This window comes from Canis lupus, chromosome 3, assembly GCF_048164855.1.
Source record: "Canis lupus baileyi chromosome 3, mCanLup2.hap1, whole genome shotgun sequence".
Lineage (NCBI taxonomy): Eukaryota > Metazoa > Chordata > Mammalia > Carnivora > Canidae > Canis > Canis lupus.
The window spans coordinates 69,340,714-69,362,653 of record NC_132840.1 but is presented as its reverse complement, the minus strand read 5'-3'; the positions used below and the strand labels follow the sequence as shown (position 1 = coordinate 69,362,653).

The 21,940-nt window shown below is 52.3% G+C and overlaps 1 protein-coding gene across 3 annotated transcripts in view; it reads left to right on the top strand.

The window, feature by feature from the left end:
• The window catches only part of DRD2 (dopamine receptor D2), a 62,125-nt gene that overhangs the window by 31,567 nt on the left and 8,618 nt on the right, over window positions 1–21,940 (top strand). For all 3 annotated transcript variants that reach the window (XM_072812433.1, XM_072812420.1, XM_072812428.1), the window contains exon 2: window positions 18,123–18,438. In XM_072812433.1, the coding sequence (XP_072668534.1) occupies window positions 18,154–18,438 (285 nt within the window). In that variant the 5' untranslated portion in view covers window positions 18,123–18,153. The remainder of the gene's footprint in view (window positions 1–18,122; window positions 18,439–21,940) is intronic.

Sequence of the window (21,940 nt, the reverse complement as noted above, 5' to 3'; positions counted from 1 at the left end):
GTGAGAATTAAGGAGGACACCTACATAAGGAGGGTCACTGTTCCCTGGACAGAGGGGGTGGCTAAAATGACCAGGACAAAACACTAATCAATGGCCAGATATTAACCCGCCTCTACTCCTCCTGCACCTCCTGCCTCTTCACCAGAAGCTTGACACATACCTGATGCTCTATCTATGCTCTATTCCTGGATGAGTGGCCAGGGGAGCTTCCTTTTTGCCTGGGAGGAGGAGTTCCAGCATCGTCACCTGCAGAAGGGAGCCATGGCCCAGCCCCTTCATACAGGCACCTGTGTGCCGGAGGTGCCTCCCACCTGACCATACTGGATGCCTATGTTCGTTGGAGATAATTTTAGACCTACCGAAGATGTGCCGAAATTGTTCAGCGAGTCCTGCCTGCCCTTCATTTAGGCTCCCCCCACCCGGGAGCTAACATCTTAGCTAGCCAGAGTACAGCTGTCAAAACTTAGAAAGTAGCATTGCTCCAGTGCTATTAACTAAAGAGCAAGATTGATTTTGGCAATTTTTCTGTTAATGCCCTTTTTAGAGTCCAGGATCTAGGATCCTGTGTTGTGTTTAGTTGTCCTGTGTCCTTGGTCTCCTCCAGTCTGGGACACTTCCAGAGTCTTTCCTTGTCTTTCAGGACCTAGAGACTTTGGAAGACTACCGGGCAGGCATTTGTAGAACGCGTGACACCTGTTTTAAACATTTGTGGTGGAGTGAGCAGCACAGGGCTGTACAGCCTTGCTTTCAAGCATTTCCACTTGCTTACATTTCTCTCGACGGCCAGAGCCTTTGCTTCTGCCAAAAATTCTGCCCAGTGGGATGAAAGATCCCATTCAGCTACAAGAGTGGCAGGCTGTTCATTTGTTTAGTGTGTCACATTTCCGCTGTCACCTCCTCTCTGCAAAAGTGTGTCCTCTTTCTGACTCACACCGTCCAGCTTGTGCTCACATCTGAGCCTTAGCTGTAGGGCTTGTTGCTCCATTGAGCTAGTGGACTGCCCAGGAACGATGGGGTGCCCCTGGTTCGACACCGCATCCCCAGTCCCCGATCGGCACTGTATAGGGAAGGGGCTCGGCAAGCATGCTGAATGAGGGAGCGACACCCATCAGCCCTCACTCACAGGTGGCCCCTGGAGTGCAACGCACAGCCATGCAGGTTATGGATGACTTGGGCATATCATTTTCTCAGAAGCCACATAGTTCTCCTGGTAGGAAGACTAAAAAGAGACAGACAGGGGGAGCCTGGGTGGCTCAGTGGTTTAGCATCTGCCTTTGGCTCAGGGTGTGATCCCAGGGTCCTGGGATCAAGTCCAGCATCAGGCTTCCCACAGGGAGCCTGTTTCTCCCTCTGCCTGTGTCTCTTCCTCTCTCATGAATAAATAAATAAAATCTTTAAAAAAATAAAAAGAGACAAAGCTAACATACTGGCCAGGCAACACAGTGGAGGCCCTCTTGTCCATCACAGTTGAGTGACCAGTTGAAGTAATTCATAATGAGAGGATTTTAAAAATGATACTTCAAGCATTTCACTTCCTTGGAACATTCATGTGCTTCCATTAACCGAACTTTTGGGGATGTCTTGGGTCTTTTCTTTGAGTAGAGTCTACTGCTGGGAGTCTGGCCCCATTTATTTGTATAAGTGTTGCCATAATGTTTATCTACAACCTCTAGTATTTTCACTTTTAGAAAGTAAAGCAGATATTGAAACTTATAAAACAATACAAATGTAGACTCCTAGATTTTCAGACTTTTTAGAATTATCTCATTCACAGAACTAGGCAGGATTTTTTTATTTTTTTTAGCAATTTTTCTTTTTTTGTTTTAAAGATTTTATTTATTTATTTATGAGAGACAGAGAGAGAGGCAGAAACAGGCACAGGGAGGAGCAGGCTCCCTACAGGGGGCCCGATGTGGAACTGGATCCCAGGATCCTGGGATCACGACCGGAGCCAAAGGCAGATGCTCAACCACTGAGCCACCAAGGTGCTGCAGTGAATTTTCTTTATGAAATGCTTTCCGCAATGGATCCTACTTAGTCACTATGCAATTGCTATTTTGATTTTGAATTCATATTTCTTTGTTTATGAAATGGTGAACTAGATGAATGGCAATTAGAAGAACAGCTAGCATGAGCAGGTCTAGCAACAGATGTAACTGCCTGGTGGGCACACAGCTCTCCGGGTCTCCCTAGAGCGAGCAAGCTTGTGCCGTGGCCATCAGCAATGCTCCTTCCTGAGAAGGCAACTGGAGAATGATGGCTAATTCTACGTGCCAGCAGTGGAGGACATTGGAGAGCTTTTAAAGTGCGTGATCTTTCATCTCCACCTTGCTGTCCTTTGTTAGGCTCCCACGCAATGCCTGGCAAGTACTAGGTGCTGAAGGAGCAAAAGAAGAATAAGGCGCAGACCTTGCCTTACGAGAGCACAGGGGAGGGGAAGAGATAGACAAATGAGAAGCACCAAGTGCAAATTGTGTGCTCTGAGATTGAGGAGAAAATCATGGAAGACTTCTTGGAGGAGGTGGCCTCAGCGATCATAAGTGAGTAAGGGATTTGGAAGAGGCAGAGACCACGGAGCATCATCCTCTCAAAGAACTCAAGATCTTGTTCTCTTAAATGGAAGCTGAAAGACCCAGAGGCAGCTGGGTCCACTTATTTATTGTCATCACCGTCCGTTCTGGAGGGGAGGATCCTTGGGCCTCCCCTCCACCAAGTAAACCCTGGAATATTTGTTCCAGGAAGGAGGAAGGGTGGGGAGTTGGTCTTCCCGCAGGGAGTCTGGCATCTTGGAGAGTGAGGAAGGCAGCCAAGAGCAGCAGGCCACCTCTCCCGGGTCCCCAGCAGCCCTGCCTCTCAGGCTGGTGCATGCAAAAAATTCCAGACCTCACTTTATCTCATGCCAGGAAGACGGGATGTTTTGTTTCAACCTGTGGTGTACACTCCGGTTGCTGAAGAGATTAGCACTTCCTGGGCGACAAATATAATTAGAGGATCAATCATAGAAAGGCTAGAGCGAAGGCAACCTTTGGGGAGAGATATTTGTTTTTACTGTGTCACTTTGAACATCAGCTGGCAGAAAGGAGCCCAAGGGAGGCTGTGTTTCAGAAACAGTAGGACAGGGGCCTCCCGAGGGAGGGCTGAAGTCTCCAGGCAGGGCTGGGGAGGGTTAGAAACAACTCTGCTCTGCTCAAAAGTTACCTGTGTGTTTCCAGAAGCCTCCCCAGCCTCCAGAGTGCCCATCTTCCTGCCACCACCAGCCTGGATGGTGAGGCTCAAGTAAGAGGATATTAGAGCGTTGTTCAGACACAGCCTTTGTAGTTCAGCAACGTATTAGCAGCTCTGTTACCCTGGATACTGTTACAAAACAGGGACTCAAGCTTAAATATATTCTGGGGCCTGGCAGTCAGTGTACACTGAGTGAAACCAGCTGAGTGCAGGGCTATAAGGATCAGTGGGGGCTGTGGCAAACTTGAAGGCACTGGGCCCCAGCTGACTGGGGCGGGACGTGGTGACAGGAGGAAGGGGCCTCTGCCAAAGGCTTGGGGCTTTGCCCCGTGCATCCTGGGGCACCCGAGGAGAACGAAGGGAGTGGGATGCTCAGGGTGGAGATGGGGCTCCTTCTCCTTCCTATTCTTCCATTCTTGGATTACAGACACAGCCCCTTCCCCATGAGTTGGGCCTCCCTCTGATCGGGGAGGGCCTCTGCCTTCTTCACTCGGTGTGCGCCCCGTGTAAAGGGGGCTGCCTCTACTTGACCCCAGCCTGGTGTTGCTTTGCACGAATGCCAACCCACTATTTCCCAAGCCTTGTGATTCTTTTTATAAGAGAAGCTAGAGATCTATTTTGATATAAGATCTCCAAATTTTAAATAGTGGCAATAAACTGCAATTTTTCCAGCTATGCTCTATGAGCCCAACGAAAACGAATCTGCAAGCTCCGTGTGGCCCACAGACTGCCAGTTTACAACTTGGGAGGAAGGAAGGAATCCGTTAACCAGTGCTGTGTCTCTGTGCCTGGGCTGGTGGGGACCTTGGCAAAGTGGCAGGCAGCCTTGCCAGTAAGGATTTTACCAGCCTGCCTCGTCAGCCCCTCTTTCCCCCATGCAACAAAATGAATCGATTCTAGGTTCTCTTTCTTTCTTTCTTTCTTTCTTTCTTTCTTTCTTTCTTTCTTTCTTTCTTTCTTTCTTTCTTTCTTTCTTTCTTCTTTCTTTTCCTTCCTTCCTTCCTTCCTTCCTTCCTTCCTTCCTTCCTTCCTTCCTTCCTTCCTTTCTTTCTTTCTTTCTTTCTTTCTTTCTTTCTTTCTTTCTTCTTTCTTTCTCTTCTTTCTTTCCTTTCTTTCTTTTCTTTCTTTCTCTCTCTCTTTCTCTCTCACTCTCTCTCTTTCTTTCTTCTGATTCCAGGTTCTAATCAGCCCCAAATAGCTGCTGGCTTGGGGCTTATGGCATGTAACTCCTTGTGGGAAGGTAGCAAACTCTGTTTCTCAGACGCACCAGCTTGCACTTCTTGGATGGTGACTGTGTGTGTGAGAGCACAGGATTTGTGTGTGGGGGGGAGCCGAGGTGCCTTGGCATCGGCGGGTTATTTGCACAAAGCTGGCAGCTCGAGCTGATCCCTGCGAAGAGCTCCCCCCACCCCCCACCGCCTCAGTCATCACAGCTCCCCGTCAACCTGAGCCTCAGGGAGCTGTCACAGCCTCATTACTCCTAATTCATCTTCACTTAGTGCATCAAAAGGCTGATTTATCAAATTGGGTGGGCGCACAGGAAGTTTGATTAGCGACATTATGTTGTTTGCCATGACGGGCTCAGAAAACTTAGCTCATCTGTGTCCCAGGAGTCCCGAGATAAGACTGAAGTGTTTATGTTCTGCCTCAGAAATTCTCAGGATTGGAAGCCAGGGTGGCAGCTCCAGCCAGAGGCATTTCCTTAGTGACGCTCCCAACAGCCACCTTCTCCGGTGGGTGGGTCCCTCCTCTCCTCCCTCCACCCCACCACCCACAGGTGGGTCTCTTGGTCAGAGTTATCCATAGACGGCTGGGGGTGAGCGGGTCCCTGGGCCCATCCATCCTCCTCTGGCCAGCAGCTCTCCTGCCGTCTTTGCGGAGCAGAGAAGCCCTGGCCGTGGATTATTGGCCTCTGCTCTTGTCTCCACCACTGCCCCCATCAGGCTGCTGAGCCACAAGTCCAGAGGCTCAGTCCTTGCCTCAGGTTCCTGGAGAAGAAAGGGACAGGAAACCTTCCAAAAACATGGTCTCAGGCAGCAGCAGCCCATAAAGAAACCTAGCAGGTGCCCTGCATGTTGTGCACCATCCACGAGCATGTAACCCGCGGTGCGCAGGGCCTCACCAATATCCAGGGGAAAGCAAGTGTCAGGCCCCGAGCAGCCTTGTAAGGACAGGCCGAACGAGAACAGCGGTGGCCAGGCAGTGAGTGGGCTGGGTGGCGATGGCACATGTACATCTCTGCCGAGGACAGGGATGGGAGAGGTGTGAGTACCCAAGTTGGGTCACTTCAGGGGAGACTCAGGAGGGATACCCACAGGGCCCCCAGAATCGTTCTCCTTGAGCTGCCTTCGTATCTTGGAAGATGTGGTTGCTGGTGACGTGACTGTGACCACAGGGAAAGCTAATACCTGCCGTCACGGAGCCCCATCCACCAGCCAGGCGGAGAGCCGTGGAAAGCAGGGGAGACTGTCTAGAGACCTTGACGGCTATCTCGGTAATGAAAGCAACTGGCTGTGGGCACTTGGGTGGGTCCTTTCACTTTTCTGCATTTTAGTTTTTTATTCTGTAAAATGAAGAGATTAGATTTAAGGTTTCTTCCAGGAGTGAAATTCAATTCTCTGCATTTTTCCAGGCTAGTCTTCAAGAGAATTGGAACGAGTGCTGGCCTCCTCTGGGCCAGAGACTGTGCTTGATGTACCTCATTTAACCTTCAGAATAACCCCACAAGGAAAGTAGTCTCACCCTGTTTAGAGCTCTTCACAGCAGCACTGCTGCTCTCAATGCCCATCCGCGCCACAGACGCTCATTAACACCAATTAAGCTGGTAGCCTTCCCAGGAGGTGCTAAGGATGTGCACGGGATTGAGACAGCTTCTGCCCATCAGGCCTCATGGACGCATCAGAGAGACGGGGCAAAGTAACTACCAAAGAACACGGGCCAACAGCAGTGGGATGTAGCGAGCACCGGGGCTTTTTAATGAGAATGTTGGTATGATCAATGGCCAGAGGAAGGTCCCCGTGGAGGTGATCGTAATACGCTGACAGTTTTATAGGACTTCGGAATTTGTAAGAATGGACTTTAGAATTTGTAAGACCCTCTGAAACATAAGCATTGTTTTGGTTCTTCTACCACTTGCTGAAATTAGGGATGTCTGCTCTCGTTATTAAATTACTGTTAATTATTAAATTGAGGATCAGAGAAGTGGTTCAGCAGAGGGAACTAGATTATCCTTCTGCAGCTCAGACATCTCCACGGTTAGATGAGATGACCAGTGTTGAGGCATCCTATAGCTGTGGCCGTCTTAGAATTTACCAGGAAGGCTACAGGCCAAGTAGGGCTTCTCTTTCTCAAAGATTCAGGGGGAAGTGTCGAGGTTGCTATAAATCCACATGGTACAGACTGAGAAGAGTTTGCCCAGGGTCACCTGCCAGGTACCCACACATCTCAGGGCTGGCTGGTGGGAACTTCATGTTCGGTATGACTGGGGTCTCTCTGGATTGTCCAGAGGGTTGGGGGCCACAGAGAAATTGGGGTCTCTATCCCCCAGGGCTCCTTACCACAGCCCTGGTGTGTTGCCTCGACCATCACAAGACTCAGCCTCACCTCTTTGGCGCCCACAGCCTCCATCTTAATGATATGAGCTGCTACTTATTGGGTATGTACCACTTACTGGCCCCTTCATGTGCATTTTCTTTTCTTTTCTTTTTTAAGGTTTTATTTATTTATTCATGAGAGACAGAGAGAGGCAGAGACACAGGCAGAGGGAGAAGCAGGCTCCTTGCAGGGAGCCCGATGTGGAACTTGACCCCAGATCCCAGGATCATGCCCCGAGCTGAAGGTAGCCGCTCAACCGCTGAGCCACCCAGGCATCCCCATGTGCTTTTTCTAAGTTAATTTCCCAATCATGCCATCGAGGAAGAAGTTACTGTTTCCATTTTACAGATGAGAAGACTGAGGCCCCGAGTGATGGCGTTGTCAAGGCCACAATGCTAGCAAGTGCTGGGGGTGAGACTGAAAGCCAGATCTGTCTGTATGATTAACAAACAAACCAACAAAAACAGGCTGCATGGACTCCTCTTTGTCAATTCCCGGGATGGAAGGAAGCGATTCTTCTTGATATTCTGGTCACTGCTACTTGGAAAAGCCTCAAATGCGGGCGACGGGGATGGGATGGGGGAAGGGTGTGCGGTGCTAGCGGGCACACAGCAGCTACCAGGACCCTGCCCATCACTTGGCTGCCCTTCCCGCACGCTTCTGTCATGTGGGAGAGGAAGTCGGGGGCTCTGTCCGTGACCCCAGCCCCTTGCTGCAGCAGGGAAAGTGTCTCTCTGTGGCTGTACCCCTGTCTCCCTCCCTCCCTCTGAGTGAGGTGCCAGGAGCCTGAGCAGGACAAGATGCCACCCCTGTTGGTGGGTCCACAGCCCATGGAATGGAAGTGGACACGAGGGAGGTGCAGGAGGAAGTCAGGCTGGCCTGGCCTGAGGGGGTGAGCCCAAGAGGCAGCCCCTGGGCTGACCCCCGTGCTCAGCCACACTCCTCTGCTGCTCCGCCTGGAATCCAGTACATCCCATCCTCCTCGGAGCTCACTTGGGCTGAGCCGCCTGATGCCCCGGAGACAACCAAAGTGTCATTTTCTGGAAAACATCGGTTGTCGGAGGGCACTGGGGACTCTGCGGAAAGTTGTGTGTGGCCCGGCCTTCCACTTCCCTCTTTATAAGACTGTGAGCGGTTCCTGTGGGGCCCTGTAGACACCGGTCTGAGACCTAACAGCCTGCTGGGGTGGGAGCCTGGACACGCCGTTGAAGGAACCAGGTCTGTGGCTGAGATAAAGGCCCCCAGTCCTGTAGGTGCCTGTTGGCCCTGGAGCCCAACGCCTTACCCCTCCACTGTCAGGGCTACGCCACAGCCAGACTCAACTCCTGGACCAAGGAAGGGTCTGGGTTCTGCAGGCAGATGGGTCTGTGTTCGGTGGGCTAATTACTTTCCTCCCTGTGCCTGTTTCTTCATCCGAGACACGGAAATAATGTCGCATGTCATAGGGCTGTGGTGCAGATTAAGAGAAATGAACTATGCACGGTGCTTCACACAGTGACGAGCAGGGAATAGGAGCTCGGTAGCTGTTGCATTTGTCACGACCTCCCGTCCTACCAGCTGAGCCACAGTCCTTGGGAAAGGCAGGACCCAAGGCTGGCGTGTCACCCAGCTTCCACCACGATCAGTGTATGGCTGATTTTGACTCATCTATAACCCCCTTATATTCTTGTCAAATAAATCCCAGGCATCGTCTACTTTCATCTGGAAATAGGTCAGTGTGCATCCCTAAGGACAAGGACTCTACGGAAATGGACCGGAATGCTACTGCCACACCTAAAAACTGTTACCAGTAATTCCTTAATATTGTCAAAATCTACCCTTCAGATTTTCAATGGTCTCGTGAAAGGTTGAGAGTCTTTAAAAGTTGGTTTCTTTAAAAAAAAAAAAAAAAAGTTGGTTTCTTTGAATCAGGATTCAGGTTAAGTTCCCCGCAGTATAATTGGCCGATTCGGCTTTCAAGTTTCTTTTATTGTATTTTTCCACAATCCGGATTTTTGCTAATTGCATCCCTGGCGGGAAGTTTTGCTTTCAATTGGTCTTTGAGGTACAGACACCAAATAGGTATTTGGGCAGGAGTCGTAAAGTTAAATCTGGTTGCTCCGTTGCACCCTCCGCCCCCCACCCCCGTTTAGGAAAGGGTTCCTTTCTGCTTCCCGGAAAAGAAATGTCCCCACAGCCCCCAGTGCCCCCCTGCTGGAGTGGGAGGGTGGTGGCGGGGTGGGGGGACATGGGACCCCAGGGTTCCCAGCGGTGGGATGGGGATGTCGGCTTTTATTTGGGTTCACCCGCTCTTTGTTTTCGTGAACAAGGGTGTCTTTTCATAAAGCAAAGCAATTTTCTGCCAAATAGCAAGGACTGTTTTTCCTCCTTCCAGAGCAATAAGGTTCAGGATTTGTCTCCCTCTTGGCTTTCAAGAGCATGTTTTCTCAATTCTTTCCTGAAATTAAAGTAAAGGTCAAGGAGGCTGGTCTGAGACCCGCCCTCGCTCCCCTCCCGGCCCCTGCTGGTGCGCAGGGCTAAGTGTACCTGCCTCCTGGGCTCCTTGCATGACCTGAGCTCAACGTCCCAATTCTTGTCCTCCTGGGATGGGGTCAGGGGATTGCAAAGGGAGAGAAAGAGAAAGGGGGGGGGGGGTGAGTAGCCAGTGCCAGCCTGCGGGCTCCCTTTTGAATTTAGATCTGAGCAAGTTCTAGAGGCTTCCTTCTCCCCACTGTGTCCCCTTCCTTGGGGAGGGGGCCCCGGGCCCCACGCCCTCCACCCCGCTTCCCACCTGCCAATTTTCTGCTGGCACGTGAGCTGCCCCAGTGATCCGCCCGTCCCTTGCTCAGTGTTGAGCTGCGAGGATTTTTAATCAAAAGGCAGCACACGCACGCAGGGAACTGTGCCGCCACCACCCCGCTTAGCATTACTGGAGCGTTCTCTCCCCACCCCCTCCCCACACTGAGTCACTCCCAGCTAACAGTTAATTAATCTGTGACACTTTGACAGTTGGTGAGGAGACATTTTTACGGAGCCTTCAAAATGCACAGGGATGGGGTTGTCAGGCAGACGCCCTCTTGCATTCCCTGGGTCTCCAGACCCTGCCTTACCCCACCCACTGGAGACCCTGGGCCTGCCTGGGTGAGGTCTCAGGGCCCTGCAGCCATCCTCTGTCCCAGCCTCTTGGGGCACTCCACGCTCCCAGGGACACCTGGCACCTTGGGAAGAGGGAGAAAAACAGAGGGTGTCCAGGATGACAGCCTGAGGGGTGGAAAGGCCTAGGTCACGCTCAGGTCTGGTCTCTTTCTGCTCTTGGTGAAATCCCCATGCAGGGGCCGCTTTCAGAGCAAAGGAGCCGTGTGTGATCCTGCCTCTCCCTGGGACCCACCCTGTCTCAGCTCCCCTTGGGGTGCTCCCTGTGGTTGCTTTATGGCTGCTAGTGGGTGCTGCATGAGAGATGGCTCCAGCCTCCTTGGCCTCCTGGGGCATCACTCCCATGGTGGGGTGGTAATCTAGACACTGTGAACTCCTGGGCCTCCTGGGCCTTCTGCGAAGCCAGAAGCCATCCCCACCAGCTCTCTGCATCCCGTCCCACAGGATTCACCTTACCTCCCCACCTCCCCATACACCTACACTCATCTTCACACATTCTCTTTCTTTCAATGGCTTTTAACCCCGTGTGCCCCAGTGATGGCACAACTGCAAAATTCCCTGAATGGACCCAACCCCCTGGGTATCCAACCCCATGACCTGGACCCAGAGGGCCAGAGAGAGAGAGAGAGAGAGAGAGAGATCTCAGAGGAAGCTACTGGTATCCCTTGAGAAGGACCCAGAGGAGAATCAGCAACTAGGGCAGGAAAAGACCCAGGGACTGGTTCCTTCACACTCAGAGGTACCAGCTCCCATGGATGCCTCTCAAACATTTACCTCCCGTCGCTACCACCATGCTGGAAAATGAGAAGACAAAACAAAAAAAAAAAAAAAAAAAAGATAAGCGTGATGTACACTGGTGTAGCTCACAGGCTGGCAAGAAGAATAGATACTAAACAAATAATTAGATGAGTGACTTAATTATACCTGTGATAAGCTCCACCAAAGAGCACAGGAGGACATGTGCTGTGAGTAGTACACAAGAGGACGGCTCTGAGCTGGAGCCCCAGGGAGGCTTCCCTGGAGAAGGGGTTGTCCTGAGAGTGGCCAGGAAGAGGAGGGCAGCCAGGACACTGGGATCTTGAGCCTATGTGGAAGGACTGGGCCTGGTTAGGGGTTGGGGTGCTGGAACCCAAGGTGGGAGCAGGTGACATTGTGGCTTTGGTGATAGGAAGCTGAGTGATCACCTGATGGCAGCTTCTCTTTGCTGTGAGGTAGGAGGCAAGGGACTGCCTGGCCAGGTTTAGCTCCAGGGAGCAGTGGGAGGCTTGGAGCAGGTGCCTGGGATACCGGCTTCAGGGTGGTCCCCCACCAGTGGTTCTTAGGACTGAGCCCCCTCTCCTGGCTCCTGTTGGCTGGTGCCAGGCACAGCCAGAGAGCCAGAATGGAAGAGGTTCATCCAAGCTGTGGCACACTTTCTAAGGAAACCTGGATAATTTTCCCCACAGCTAACAGATTGAAGTCCAGCCACCAAGGGGCCACCTGGCCCTGGGCTTTGCTCCCTTGCTGCCTGTGCAGAATTCCAGGTTGGACTAAGGAAGCTGACCAGATCTGGAGGGCGCACAATGTGCGGGGTGTCTGTGTGTGGCCTACCCTCCCTTCCTGGCCCCGGAGGGCTGGTTTCCCCACTAGCCTAGGTCTCTTTAAATAGCCCAAACTGGCTTTCCCACAGCTGCCCTGAGGCTCTGGGTGGAGAAAAGCAGGAGCAGTGGAGGGAGTCCAGGAGGGAATAGGTGCCCCATCCCAGGCAGGAGCCCTAGGAATTTGTAGACCTGGGCCCTCCCCCATCACTGGGCAAAAGCAACCAGTGTTTCTTTCTTCTCTTAAGAATGACTACTGGCACCTGAGCCAGACCCACAGCCTTACCACCCAGTTCCCCCTTCATGTCTGGGAGGCCAGAGAAGATTCAGGGGTGAGGAGAGGGTGACCCTGGAGGTGACAACATCTGTTGCTCTGCCCTTCCTCTTTCCCCATGCCTGGGCTTCCCCTCCACACTGGCCTTCCCAAGGTCTGGGCCCTGAAGGCTCTCCCTTCAGATGCCTGGCCTCGGGGCTCCTAGGGCTCCCTCAGTTCCTCTGCTCCCCAGGGCCCAGTAAGTGAGGGCACTAGTTACCGACTTCTGGTTTCCCTCTGCTGTAGGACGGACTGGGGGCTCCTTCCTCTCCCTCTCCCGATCCCACACTTCCTGGAGCTGCAGGAGGTACGGGGGAGGTGCTACCCCCAAGTCTGGACCCTCCTGTAGAGGAGCCCGGGGTGGCTTGAGTTGCTGGGTCTCGAGGAGGAGCCCCTTACCCACTCCCTCCCAATTCCCCTCCAATTCCTGTAGCACCTCCAAGCTGCTTTTGAGATGCAAATACCACGTACTCCCCTCCCCACCCTCGTTTTTCATTGAAATGCTTCAAGTTTCAGAAGAGAGGGAAAATGATGTGTTTAAGACAGCAGTGTCTCACCCGCCATGGAGCCTGATAAGAGATTGTTAAATTTTAATTAGACAATTTGATTCCTTCAAATGCCAAACTTTCTGGGGAGGCAGCACCGCGGGAAGCAGGCTGCTAGAGTTTATGCTGCGCCAAGGGTTCCTCCCACCCCACTTCTGGGCCCTGAGCCCCGAGGTTTTGCTGCTGGATGAAATCAAACTGGAGAGAGGGGCGGCCTCCAGGGAACCACTCAGCCCTGGCTGTCTGCCTGGGCTCTCACCTCATTCCTCAACCGGATGGCTAGCTAATTTTCAAAGGAGGGCACAACAGGGAATGACAACATATATAAAGCCCAAAGGGTAAGTGGGGAGGTCCCTGAGGCTGGAAAAGCCTGACCCACTGTTCACTTGCACCATAACCCCACACACCTTGGATTTGCTCCAGACACTGCACCGGGAAGCTCTGCAGACAGCAACCATCAGAGCAGGCTGGAGCTAGGCTGGATATGAAGGAGAACTTGGTGGAAGGCATTCAGACCACCAGAGTGGATGATTCTGGAAGGTCTTTCAGTGGATGGTTGCCCTTCTGAGCTGAGGCAGGGTAAGGTACTGGAGATGGATGAAGGTCAGGTGATCTCTGGCTCTTAGATGGCCTGACGCTTGCAGGCCACCCGCTTGCAGGCCACCCACACTGGGGAGCTCCTCAAGCTCCTGGCTCCCTCCTCTTTCCCATACACCAGGGCAGCTGAGAAAGAAAAGCCTATAAGGCCTGGAGCCCATCTGCCAGTGTCTGCTGGGGAGGGTGGCATGGGGAACAGCAGATACACCCCTTTGCTCCACAGGGAAGAGGAAGGTGTGGGGAGTGGCAGGCCCTCTTTCTGCAGGGGTCTTTGTCAGCTCAGGCTGCCTTAACCAAGTACCCTAGATGGGGTGGCTTCAACAATAGGAATTAATGTCCTCATGGTTCTGGTGGCTGGGAGCCTGAGATCAAGGTGCCAGCCTGGTGGGGTTCTGGTGGGAGCTCTCCTCCAGGTTTGCAGATAGCTGCCTTCTTGCCATGTGTTCACAGGCTCGGATATTTCTTCCTCTAAGGGTGCTCATCTCATCACGAGGATCCTATCCTCATGTCATCTAGATCCCATCTCTGAACACTACCACCTTGGGGGCCGTGGCTTCCACAGATGCATTTTAGAGGCACACAGTTCAGTCCTTAGCAACAAGGTTGGATGATCCATCCCTGTTCAGGAGACAGGACTCAGTGGCTAAGCAATGGCAGTGACTATATATGTATTTTGCGTCCACTAAATGCTCACCAATTGGAACTGATTTGGAGCTTTTACACGAGACAGAAGCACCTGGAGAAGGGAGATGGCATCTGGAGGTTGGTGAGCCAGGTGATCATATTTTCATGATCCCAAATCAGTATTCTTGTTCTGATAACAAAGTTTTAAAAATAATATGAAATTTATTTATCTGAAAAGTCTTTTATTTTAAATACTTTTTTTTTTAAATTCATGAGAGACACAGAGAGAGAGGCAGAGACATAGGCAGAGGGAGAAGCACGCTCCCTGTGGGGAGCCTGATGCGGAATTCGATCCCAGGACCCCAGGATCATGACCTGAGCCGAAGGCAGACACTCAACCACTGAGCCACCCAGGTGCCCCATATCTGAAGAGTCTTATAAGAATAATTCCCGCTGAGGGGTGCCTGGGGGGGCTCAGTCAGTTAAGCCTCTGCCTTCAGCTCAGGTCATGATTCTAGGTCCCTGCTCAGCAGGGAGCCCCTCCCTCTGCTCCTCCTTTGCTCATGCTCTCTCTTACTCAGTCTCTCAAATAAATAAATAAATAAAATCTTTAAAAAAATAATTCTCCTTGAGTCATACATTTAACCATCTTCTTTTTTAAAAAGAACAAGAAACTTGAACCATCCTGGCAAATCCAGTGTGTCAACTGCTATTGAGCTAGACCTTTCCCACCTCCGGGAGGCACAGAGCGGGCGCTGACCTAACCTGGCTTCTCTGGAGCCAGGACCAGGCCAGAATGGCTGGAGCTGGGACGGGCCTGGTGGACACTGATGGGTTTTCTCCCCCAAGAAAGTGCCAGCAGAGAGATGCCGGGAGGACACTGTATTTTAACCATTCTAAGACACACACCTCCCCCAGCTCCACACTCACATATTTTAACGTCTCTGAATTCAGAACACCTTTGATAGTTGGCCCCATCCTGGAGCTGTATTGGAGTCCAATGGCATTTTTTTCATTCCTAGTGGTGTGTAAAACAATGGCGCATCTTACATTCACTTCTATCGTAGAGCCTAGGAAATATGGCAATTGGTATTACATGGCTCAGGAATAGACTTCGCCTTTATTCTCCTTTATTCCCTCCTAGGGCTTGTTCGCTGCATCTGGGACCCTTCTCCCATCATCTCCACTCCCACATCCCAAGGATGAGCCATCGGAGGTAGCATGGTGTAAACAGCAGGATGCCAGGGCAACGCTGGCCCTAATGGACTGCACTGGGATAGTATAGTCACTTCACCTCCAGGAACCTCGGGCTTGTTGCCTGAGTGCTTGTTTGTTTGTTTTAATTCCTTTGCTTTTGATTTGTGAAGTTCACAATCCTAGGGAGTTTACCTGCGCTGGCCATACCTGCATCATCTTACTTCATCTGCACAACAGTAATTGCTATTCCCATTTTAGAGGTTGGAAAACTGAGACTTGGAAAAAGCCAAGCAGTCTGGCCAAGACCCTGGACCTAGTAAAGGTGGAGATACCTTATATACTTATACTTGTCTCTCACAGGCTAGAGTACCTCATCTCTAGGGCTGGGTTTGCTGAATTCCTGCTCCACTTGGTGTTGTGTGAGGGGTAGCCCCTACAGACAACCCCTACTTGTGAGCGATATCAGCCCCAGGTAGGAAGGGTGCTGAGGATATGGTAGGGGCTGTGGCTGGCTCTGGGGGTTGGGAGAAAATCCTGCACCAAGATATTAATAGGGTCTCCAAGGCATTTAGGATTTCCCAGGTTTTCTCATTCTTTCTGTAATGTATCAGATGGATCCAGGGCAGGAGGATTCTGTGTAAGCCTTGCTTTGAAGGACGTGTAGGGTCTAGGCAAGCATTGGGAAGAGAAGAGAAGTTTTCCAAAGACTTTTCCCCTTTGTTGAGTGGGGATAGTAATTATAAGCCTTGGAGGTTGTTTTGAGGATAAATGAGATAATATATCTATTTTTTTAAAATTTTTATTTACTTATGATAGGCACACAGTGAGAGAGAGAGAGGCAGAGACACAGGCAGAGGGAGAAGCAGGCTCCATGCACCAGGAGCCCGACATGGGATTCGATCCTGGGTCTCCAGGATCACGCCCTGGGCCAAAGGCAGGCGCTAAACCGCTATGCCACCCAGGGATCCCAGATAATATATCTATTATATGATATGTATATGTATTGGAGCAAGCTATCAAGTCCTCTGCAGGTATATGAAGCCAGATCGCAGAAAGAACCTTCAGGAACCCTGGGGGAAGTAGGCCTCCAGGTCTCCAGGCCCCCAGCCATGCCTGGCACATTGCCTGATGCCCAGCTGGCTCACTAGATCCTAACTGAGAAACTGAAGGGCAGGGGCAGCCCCTGTCGCCTGACCCATGCACGTGTGCAGCTCCCCCACTCTGTGCTCCAACTGGGAAGAGGAAGGGATGTGTCTGCAGTGTCACTCTGACCCGCACTTCACCACCTCAAGCTGGAAGATCTGTTGCACGGGTGTCATTTCACGTCACCCCATGTGGAATTAGGCATTTTGCCTTCCCCAGAGACTCCAGACTGGTGGCGCTGGGTGGGACACCATCCACACTCCTGCTAAGAGCTAGCGGAGCAGGTGCATCAGACAAGGATGAGGGTGTAAGGTGGGCAGACCCGTCTGCGAAGGCCCCTCTGACCCGTGGCAGCTGGTGTGCCCCCCTCCGTGATTTGGACCCGGTACCACGTTCATCCCATAAACTAGTGGATTTCAAACCCCTGCAGGTAGCAAAGCACCTGGAAGTCACGATGCTTTGTGTGGAATGCCTTGAAATACTGATAAGCTTAATTCCGTCATGTAAAATAGGAACACTTTTGTTAGCAGGAAAGCCGGCTGTATTATCTGTGCATTATGTTCCAATCACAACCAAAACACAGGCTGTCAAGCTCATCAATGCCCGATGCATCTCGAGTCTGCCGCTCAGGCTCTCTGCTTGCCGTTCCCAGTGAGCAGCACCTCCAGCCTTGCAGAGCCCAAGGCAGAAAGGCAGTCTCCTCTACACCCTCTCTCCCCATTTCCCCCCAGCCTTTCTCATCCCACATCTACCCAGTGACCAAATTCCACGGAACTGACTTACAAGTTACTACTGATTCTGAACACCTCTCCATTCTCGTTTCTGCCACCCTCATTCAGACCGCCACCGTCTCTTACCTGAATTACAGCCACAGCCTGCCCGCCCCCTTAGGTCCCCCTACACTGCAGCAGCCACTTTTCTAAAACACCAGCCCAGTGGTCCTTCCTATGAACCTGAGCGGTCAGGTTATGAGACCCAATCTGGCCTATGAATTGTCCTCTAGCTTCATCCCCTTCCCCGCCTCGTGCCCTACGTTTTTAGCCAAACAGAATTGTTTGTTGTCTGGTACTGTGTTGTCCTCTCTCTAGTTGCAATGTCTCCCAAACTCCGTTGGCCTGGCTGATTGCTCCTTTTATGTATCTCAAATGGCACCACCTTCAGGAAGTCCTCGGGGTTTTCTTGCAGAAGCTCATCATCTCCTCCTTGGGCTCCTATAGCCACACCCTTCCATCCACTATACAGCAGTTGGAACCTTCTGTGTGGGAGCCATATCTGATCACAAGGTTCCCACTGCCCTCAGGGTCAAATCTAGCATGACTTGTAAGGCTTTCTAGGATCTTGCTGTGGCACCCGCACCCGTCCCCCATCCGTTTAGCTCATGCCAAGTCCCTCTGGGCTTCAGCTGTCCTGGATGAATCTCTTCTAGCCTTCCACTGGGTGCCCGCTCTCTTGCTCTATCATTTGCCATGCTGCTTCTTGTGTCAAGACCCTTCCCTGGGCTCTCAGCTCTTCCCCTGGCTAATTCCTACACACCTCCGAGTGTCTGCCAAACTTCACTTCCTCTGGAAAGTCTTCTTTCAATTCTTAAACTAGGTTTTGTGTCTCTACTGCATTCCATTTCCTAGGGCCCACTGCTTAGAGGTGTAACTGCCTGATTGATTTACTGGCTGTTGTTTCTTTTAGAATGTGAGCGAGAGAACCATGTCTATTTTGTTCCTGCCCGTGTTTCTAGCACTACATAGAGCAATGCTCAGTAATATTTATAGAATCAAAAACGGATGGATGCATAGTCCCACTCGTGTCTCTAGAAGCTGGAAGTCCTCGCTAACTTGTCTCAGTTGTGTGGTGCATGGGATGTGCTTACAAAGTGTTTGTTGAATAAATAAATGAGTGATCAGCTCTTTTCAAGCTCATTTATTTTATTATACTTAAAAAAAAACCACTATACTTGCTCATTTGTTTTGCCATCTGCAAGAACTTGCCAGTAGAATAGTGGCAGCAGGCTCTAATGTTTTGAGAAAATTGCTTGACACAGAACTGAAAATCCTGAGGCTGGAGAAGTCTACTAACTGCCGGTGGTTGATTTCAGCTCTGGAGCTTTCCACGGGAGGCAGCACGCTTTGGGAGGTCCTCCTACTCACTTCCTGTGTCCCCGTGTCCATTTTCCCTGACCAGAGCCTGGCCACCCAGTGGCCCCGCTGCCCCGATGGATCCACTGAACCTGTCCTGGTACGATGATGATCTGGAGAGCCAGAACTGGAGCCGGCCCTTCAACGGGTCCGAAGGAAAGCCCGGCAAGCCCCACTACAACTACTATGCCATGCTGCTTACCCTGCTCATCTTCATCATCGTCTTCGGCAATGTGCTGGTGTGCATGGCCGTGTCCCGCGAGAAGGCGCTGCAGACCACCACCAACTACCTGATTGTCAGCCTTGCTGTGGCCGACCTCCTGGTGGCCACGCTCGTCATGCCCTGGGTTGTCTACCTGGAGGTAGGTCTGCACCCCCGCCTGGAAGGAGCTGCCCGGGGGCCTGGAGTCCAGGCTCTGCGCTGGTTCCTGCCAACAAGTTGCCCGGTGCCTTCTCAGCTGGCCTGGCCTCTTCCTCCACTCTGGGCTCAGTTTTTCTCCTTATAAAATGGGCTGCTTGTTCCTTGACAATCGCAACTACCAGCTTGAGAGTGCTTGCTAAGGGCCACACCTCCTGCCAAGTCCTCCATGCCCAGCTTTCCCCGTGTAGCCCTCAGGGCAGCCCTGCGAGGTCACCATGTCACGAACACCAATTTCACAGGTGGTGACCCTGGTGGTCAGAGAGATCATGCCGCTGGCAATTCCCAGCTGGAACCCTGTTTGGCCCCGGTAGGTTCATTAGATCATGCTGGAAATGGGAGTAACTGAGGAGTATTCTCAAGGAAGGGAGATGTTCATGCTTCCAGACCAGAAGCTTCCTGTTCCCTCTTCCCACTTCAAAAGTGGAAGCTGCTGCTGTGTGTGCTCCTTATCCCTCCCCCCATCCCCCATTTGGTCTAGAGCCCATGTCTGGGATCCACAGGCAGGGGTCTCCGTGTGGGCTGTGCCGCAGGCCCTTTGCTCAGCAAGGTCACCAAGGGCTGGCCCAGGACAGAGCCCAGCTCTGCATCTCCGAACAGAGAGTAGCTAGTCCCCGCTGTGGTCCAGGCACCACGCCAGGCATTTCGAAGACACGGACTCAGCACTCATGTTAATCCTGGGAGTTGAGACTATTCTCAGTGTACGGAGGAGGAAACAGAAGCTTTGAGAGGTTGCCTGTTTTTGCTCCGATCGCACAGCAAGGGGAGAAACCACTAACTGCGTCCCTAAGTGTGGAGCCACCTCCTGGTGGACACTTTCCAGAGCTGACAGGCAGATGTGGCAGGGGCTGGGGTCTGGGTCCTGGATCCTGCCCCTTTCTCAGCCTAGGACTCTGGGGTGGAGTTTGGGAATCGAGGTCACTCATCACTGGGCAGTTTACCTTCCCGCCTGGGCGAGAGAGGGATTTACCTGTGCCATGGAGGTAAATCCTGGCTGGGAGGGAAGGCTCCTCCATTTTTAAAGGAAAGCATGAAATTCTATAGGCTTGAGCAGAGGAGACATCTAGAAGGAGAAGCTGAAGTGAGGAGGGGAGCCCAGTCCAAAGTGGTATCTCTCCCAGTCTCCCTGCCTGGGGGCTCCCTGTGTCTCCTCCGTATGTTGCTGTCATCACCCCCCTGGGTTCCTTTAGCACAGCCCAAACAGGCTGGAACACTCAAAACAGATGTTAAGGGAGAACCCAAAGGAAGCAAACAACAGACATACAATCTACAGATGCCAGAGGCCAGGGGTCCCCTTCCTCCATGACTCCCATGCCTGTGAGGGCCACCAGACTCCATCCATCCACGTCCTGTCTGACGGCCTCCCCGTGCATGTCTAGCATGGGACTGGATGTGCGTGATTTATTCTGCTCAGCATATGGAAAGCACGCTGGTTTGCAGTGGGAGGACCAGTTCCAATTCCCAACTCTACTACCTTCCATCTGGAGAAGGTCCCGAGAGAAAAGAACCAGGGTCACTTGTCTGCATTTCAGCCTCCCCACTCTGTGAGGTGAGGGTTGACTGTGTGCCTTTTCCAGAGGGGTAGATGAGACTGAGAAGGGAACACACCAAGGTCGCACTTGTTTACTCATTCAACAGGTATTGAGCACTTCCCTGTCCTATGGCATCCTCGGGGCACTGCCTGCCATCGATGAAGACCCGATAGGACCACTGTAGTGCAGTCTGATGGAGGTGACAACAGAGCAGTCCCCACAGGGGATGTGGGAACGCGATGGGGGTGACTGTGGAGACAAGGCGGTCCTGCAGGAAGAAGTGATGCTTTCAGAAGAATTATCCAGAGGAGGGAGCAAGGCGCTTACACTCCAGCCTGAGAAAAGAAGTGTGCAAAGCTGCTGAGTGAGGGGGTGTCACTGGCTGGAACTTTCAAGGGGTAGAAGCCTTATCGTTGGCCTAGCACCATCCATAGAGCTGAGTGTGAAATGTTTGGGACAGTGCCTGACACATAGTGCTTAATAGAGGCCAGTTATTAGGATTTCGCCGAGCTAGCTCATGGCCCACCCTGCAGGGCTCAGCTTCATGTGAACAACGAGGTCAGTAAAGTGGTGCCCAAAGGTGCAGAGACACAGCCCTGGAGTCACACCAGCAAACCTGGTGATCACCAGGTGATCATGGGAAGTCCACTTTGTTCTCTGCCTCCAGGTCGGTCCCTCTTTGCAACGACAATCTCTCCTTTCATGCTTTATGTACATTGAGTAATTTTGACATAATTATCTCCTCTTTTGACAAGCTAAATGATCCTTCCCAAGACAGTTTATGAGAGAGCATCGGATGTGCTACCTGAAGACCGTGCTTCAATCCCAGCCCTGCTGCACACTTGCTGGGGGAGCCCTCTGAGCTTCAGGTCCCTCGCCCATGAACGGGCACAGCAACCCTGTCTTGTGCGAGCGTGAGATGCCCACATGCCCATAGTAGGTGTAGGTGGCTGCCAACAATTTCTCTTGAGTCTTTGAGTCAGCTGCCCCCAGGAGTGTGGAGGAAAACCCTCCCTTCTTCTGAGCTCCAGAAAGGCCTCTGGGGGTGGGGATGAGAGCTCCCTAAAGGCAGGGACTATGCCAGTGCTGTTCACCACTGCACCCCAGAGTCTAGGGCAGAGCCTGGCACGTAGTAAACTGCTCGTGAGTGTCTATGGGAAAGAAGAAAGGCAGGGAAGAGGGAAGAGGACTAGGAAGAGGGCCCAAGTATCTCAGACCTGGATCCCCGGGGACATAGAAGCAGCCCTGAGGTCCTAGTCTAGGAGGGCTTCAAGGTGGAGGGTGGACCAGGTGGGCCTGGGGCCCTCCCAGCGGTGCCCTAATGGGAGGTGCTGTTTACACTGGGAAGCTCCCTACCCCCCCCCCCCGCCGTCCAGACCTGCAACTCGGGGAGCCCTGTGTTGCCACGTGGGATGGGCCCTGGTATGGGCCACGGGAGCCCAGAGAAGGTGACTTCCTGTTGGGGCGAGCTGCTGTTTCTTCATGCCCGAGAACAACGGCCACAGTTCCTGTCATGGAGCTTAGGTGGCAACGTTTGGTTTCATGCCAGGGAGCAGAAAAGAAGGGGCAGTGCAGAGAACGAGCACGTTCGCACCAGCCCGCGCCGTGATGTGCGGCGAAGTGGGGCCTGCCCGGCCCCAGGCCCTGGGAGGCCACTGCCCTGCTCCTTTGTCTCCTGCTGGGAGAAGGCCCGGATGTATCTCCCCGTCTCGACTCTGTGCTCAGACCCAGGGTGCCCCGAACTTCCCCAGTTGCCCAGGGCCAGCCTGCCGTGTGAGTGTGTGCACCCGTGTGTGTGAACAGGAGGCATGAAGGTGTGTGTAAGGGGGGAGGGAGTGTGTGTGTGCAAGGGGGAGAAGGATGCAGGATGCTTTCGAGGGGAGCGGGCCTCCTCATTCCCATCATACAGGATAT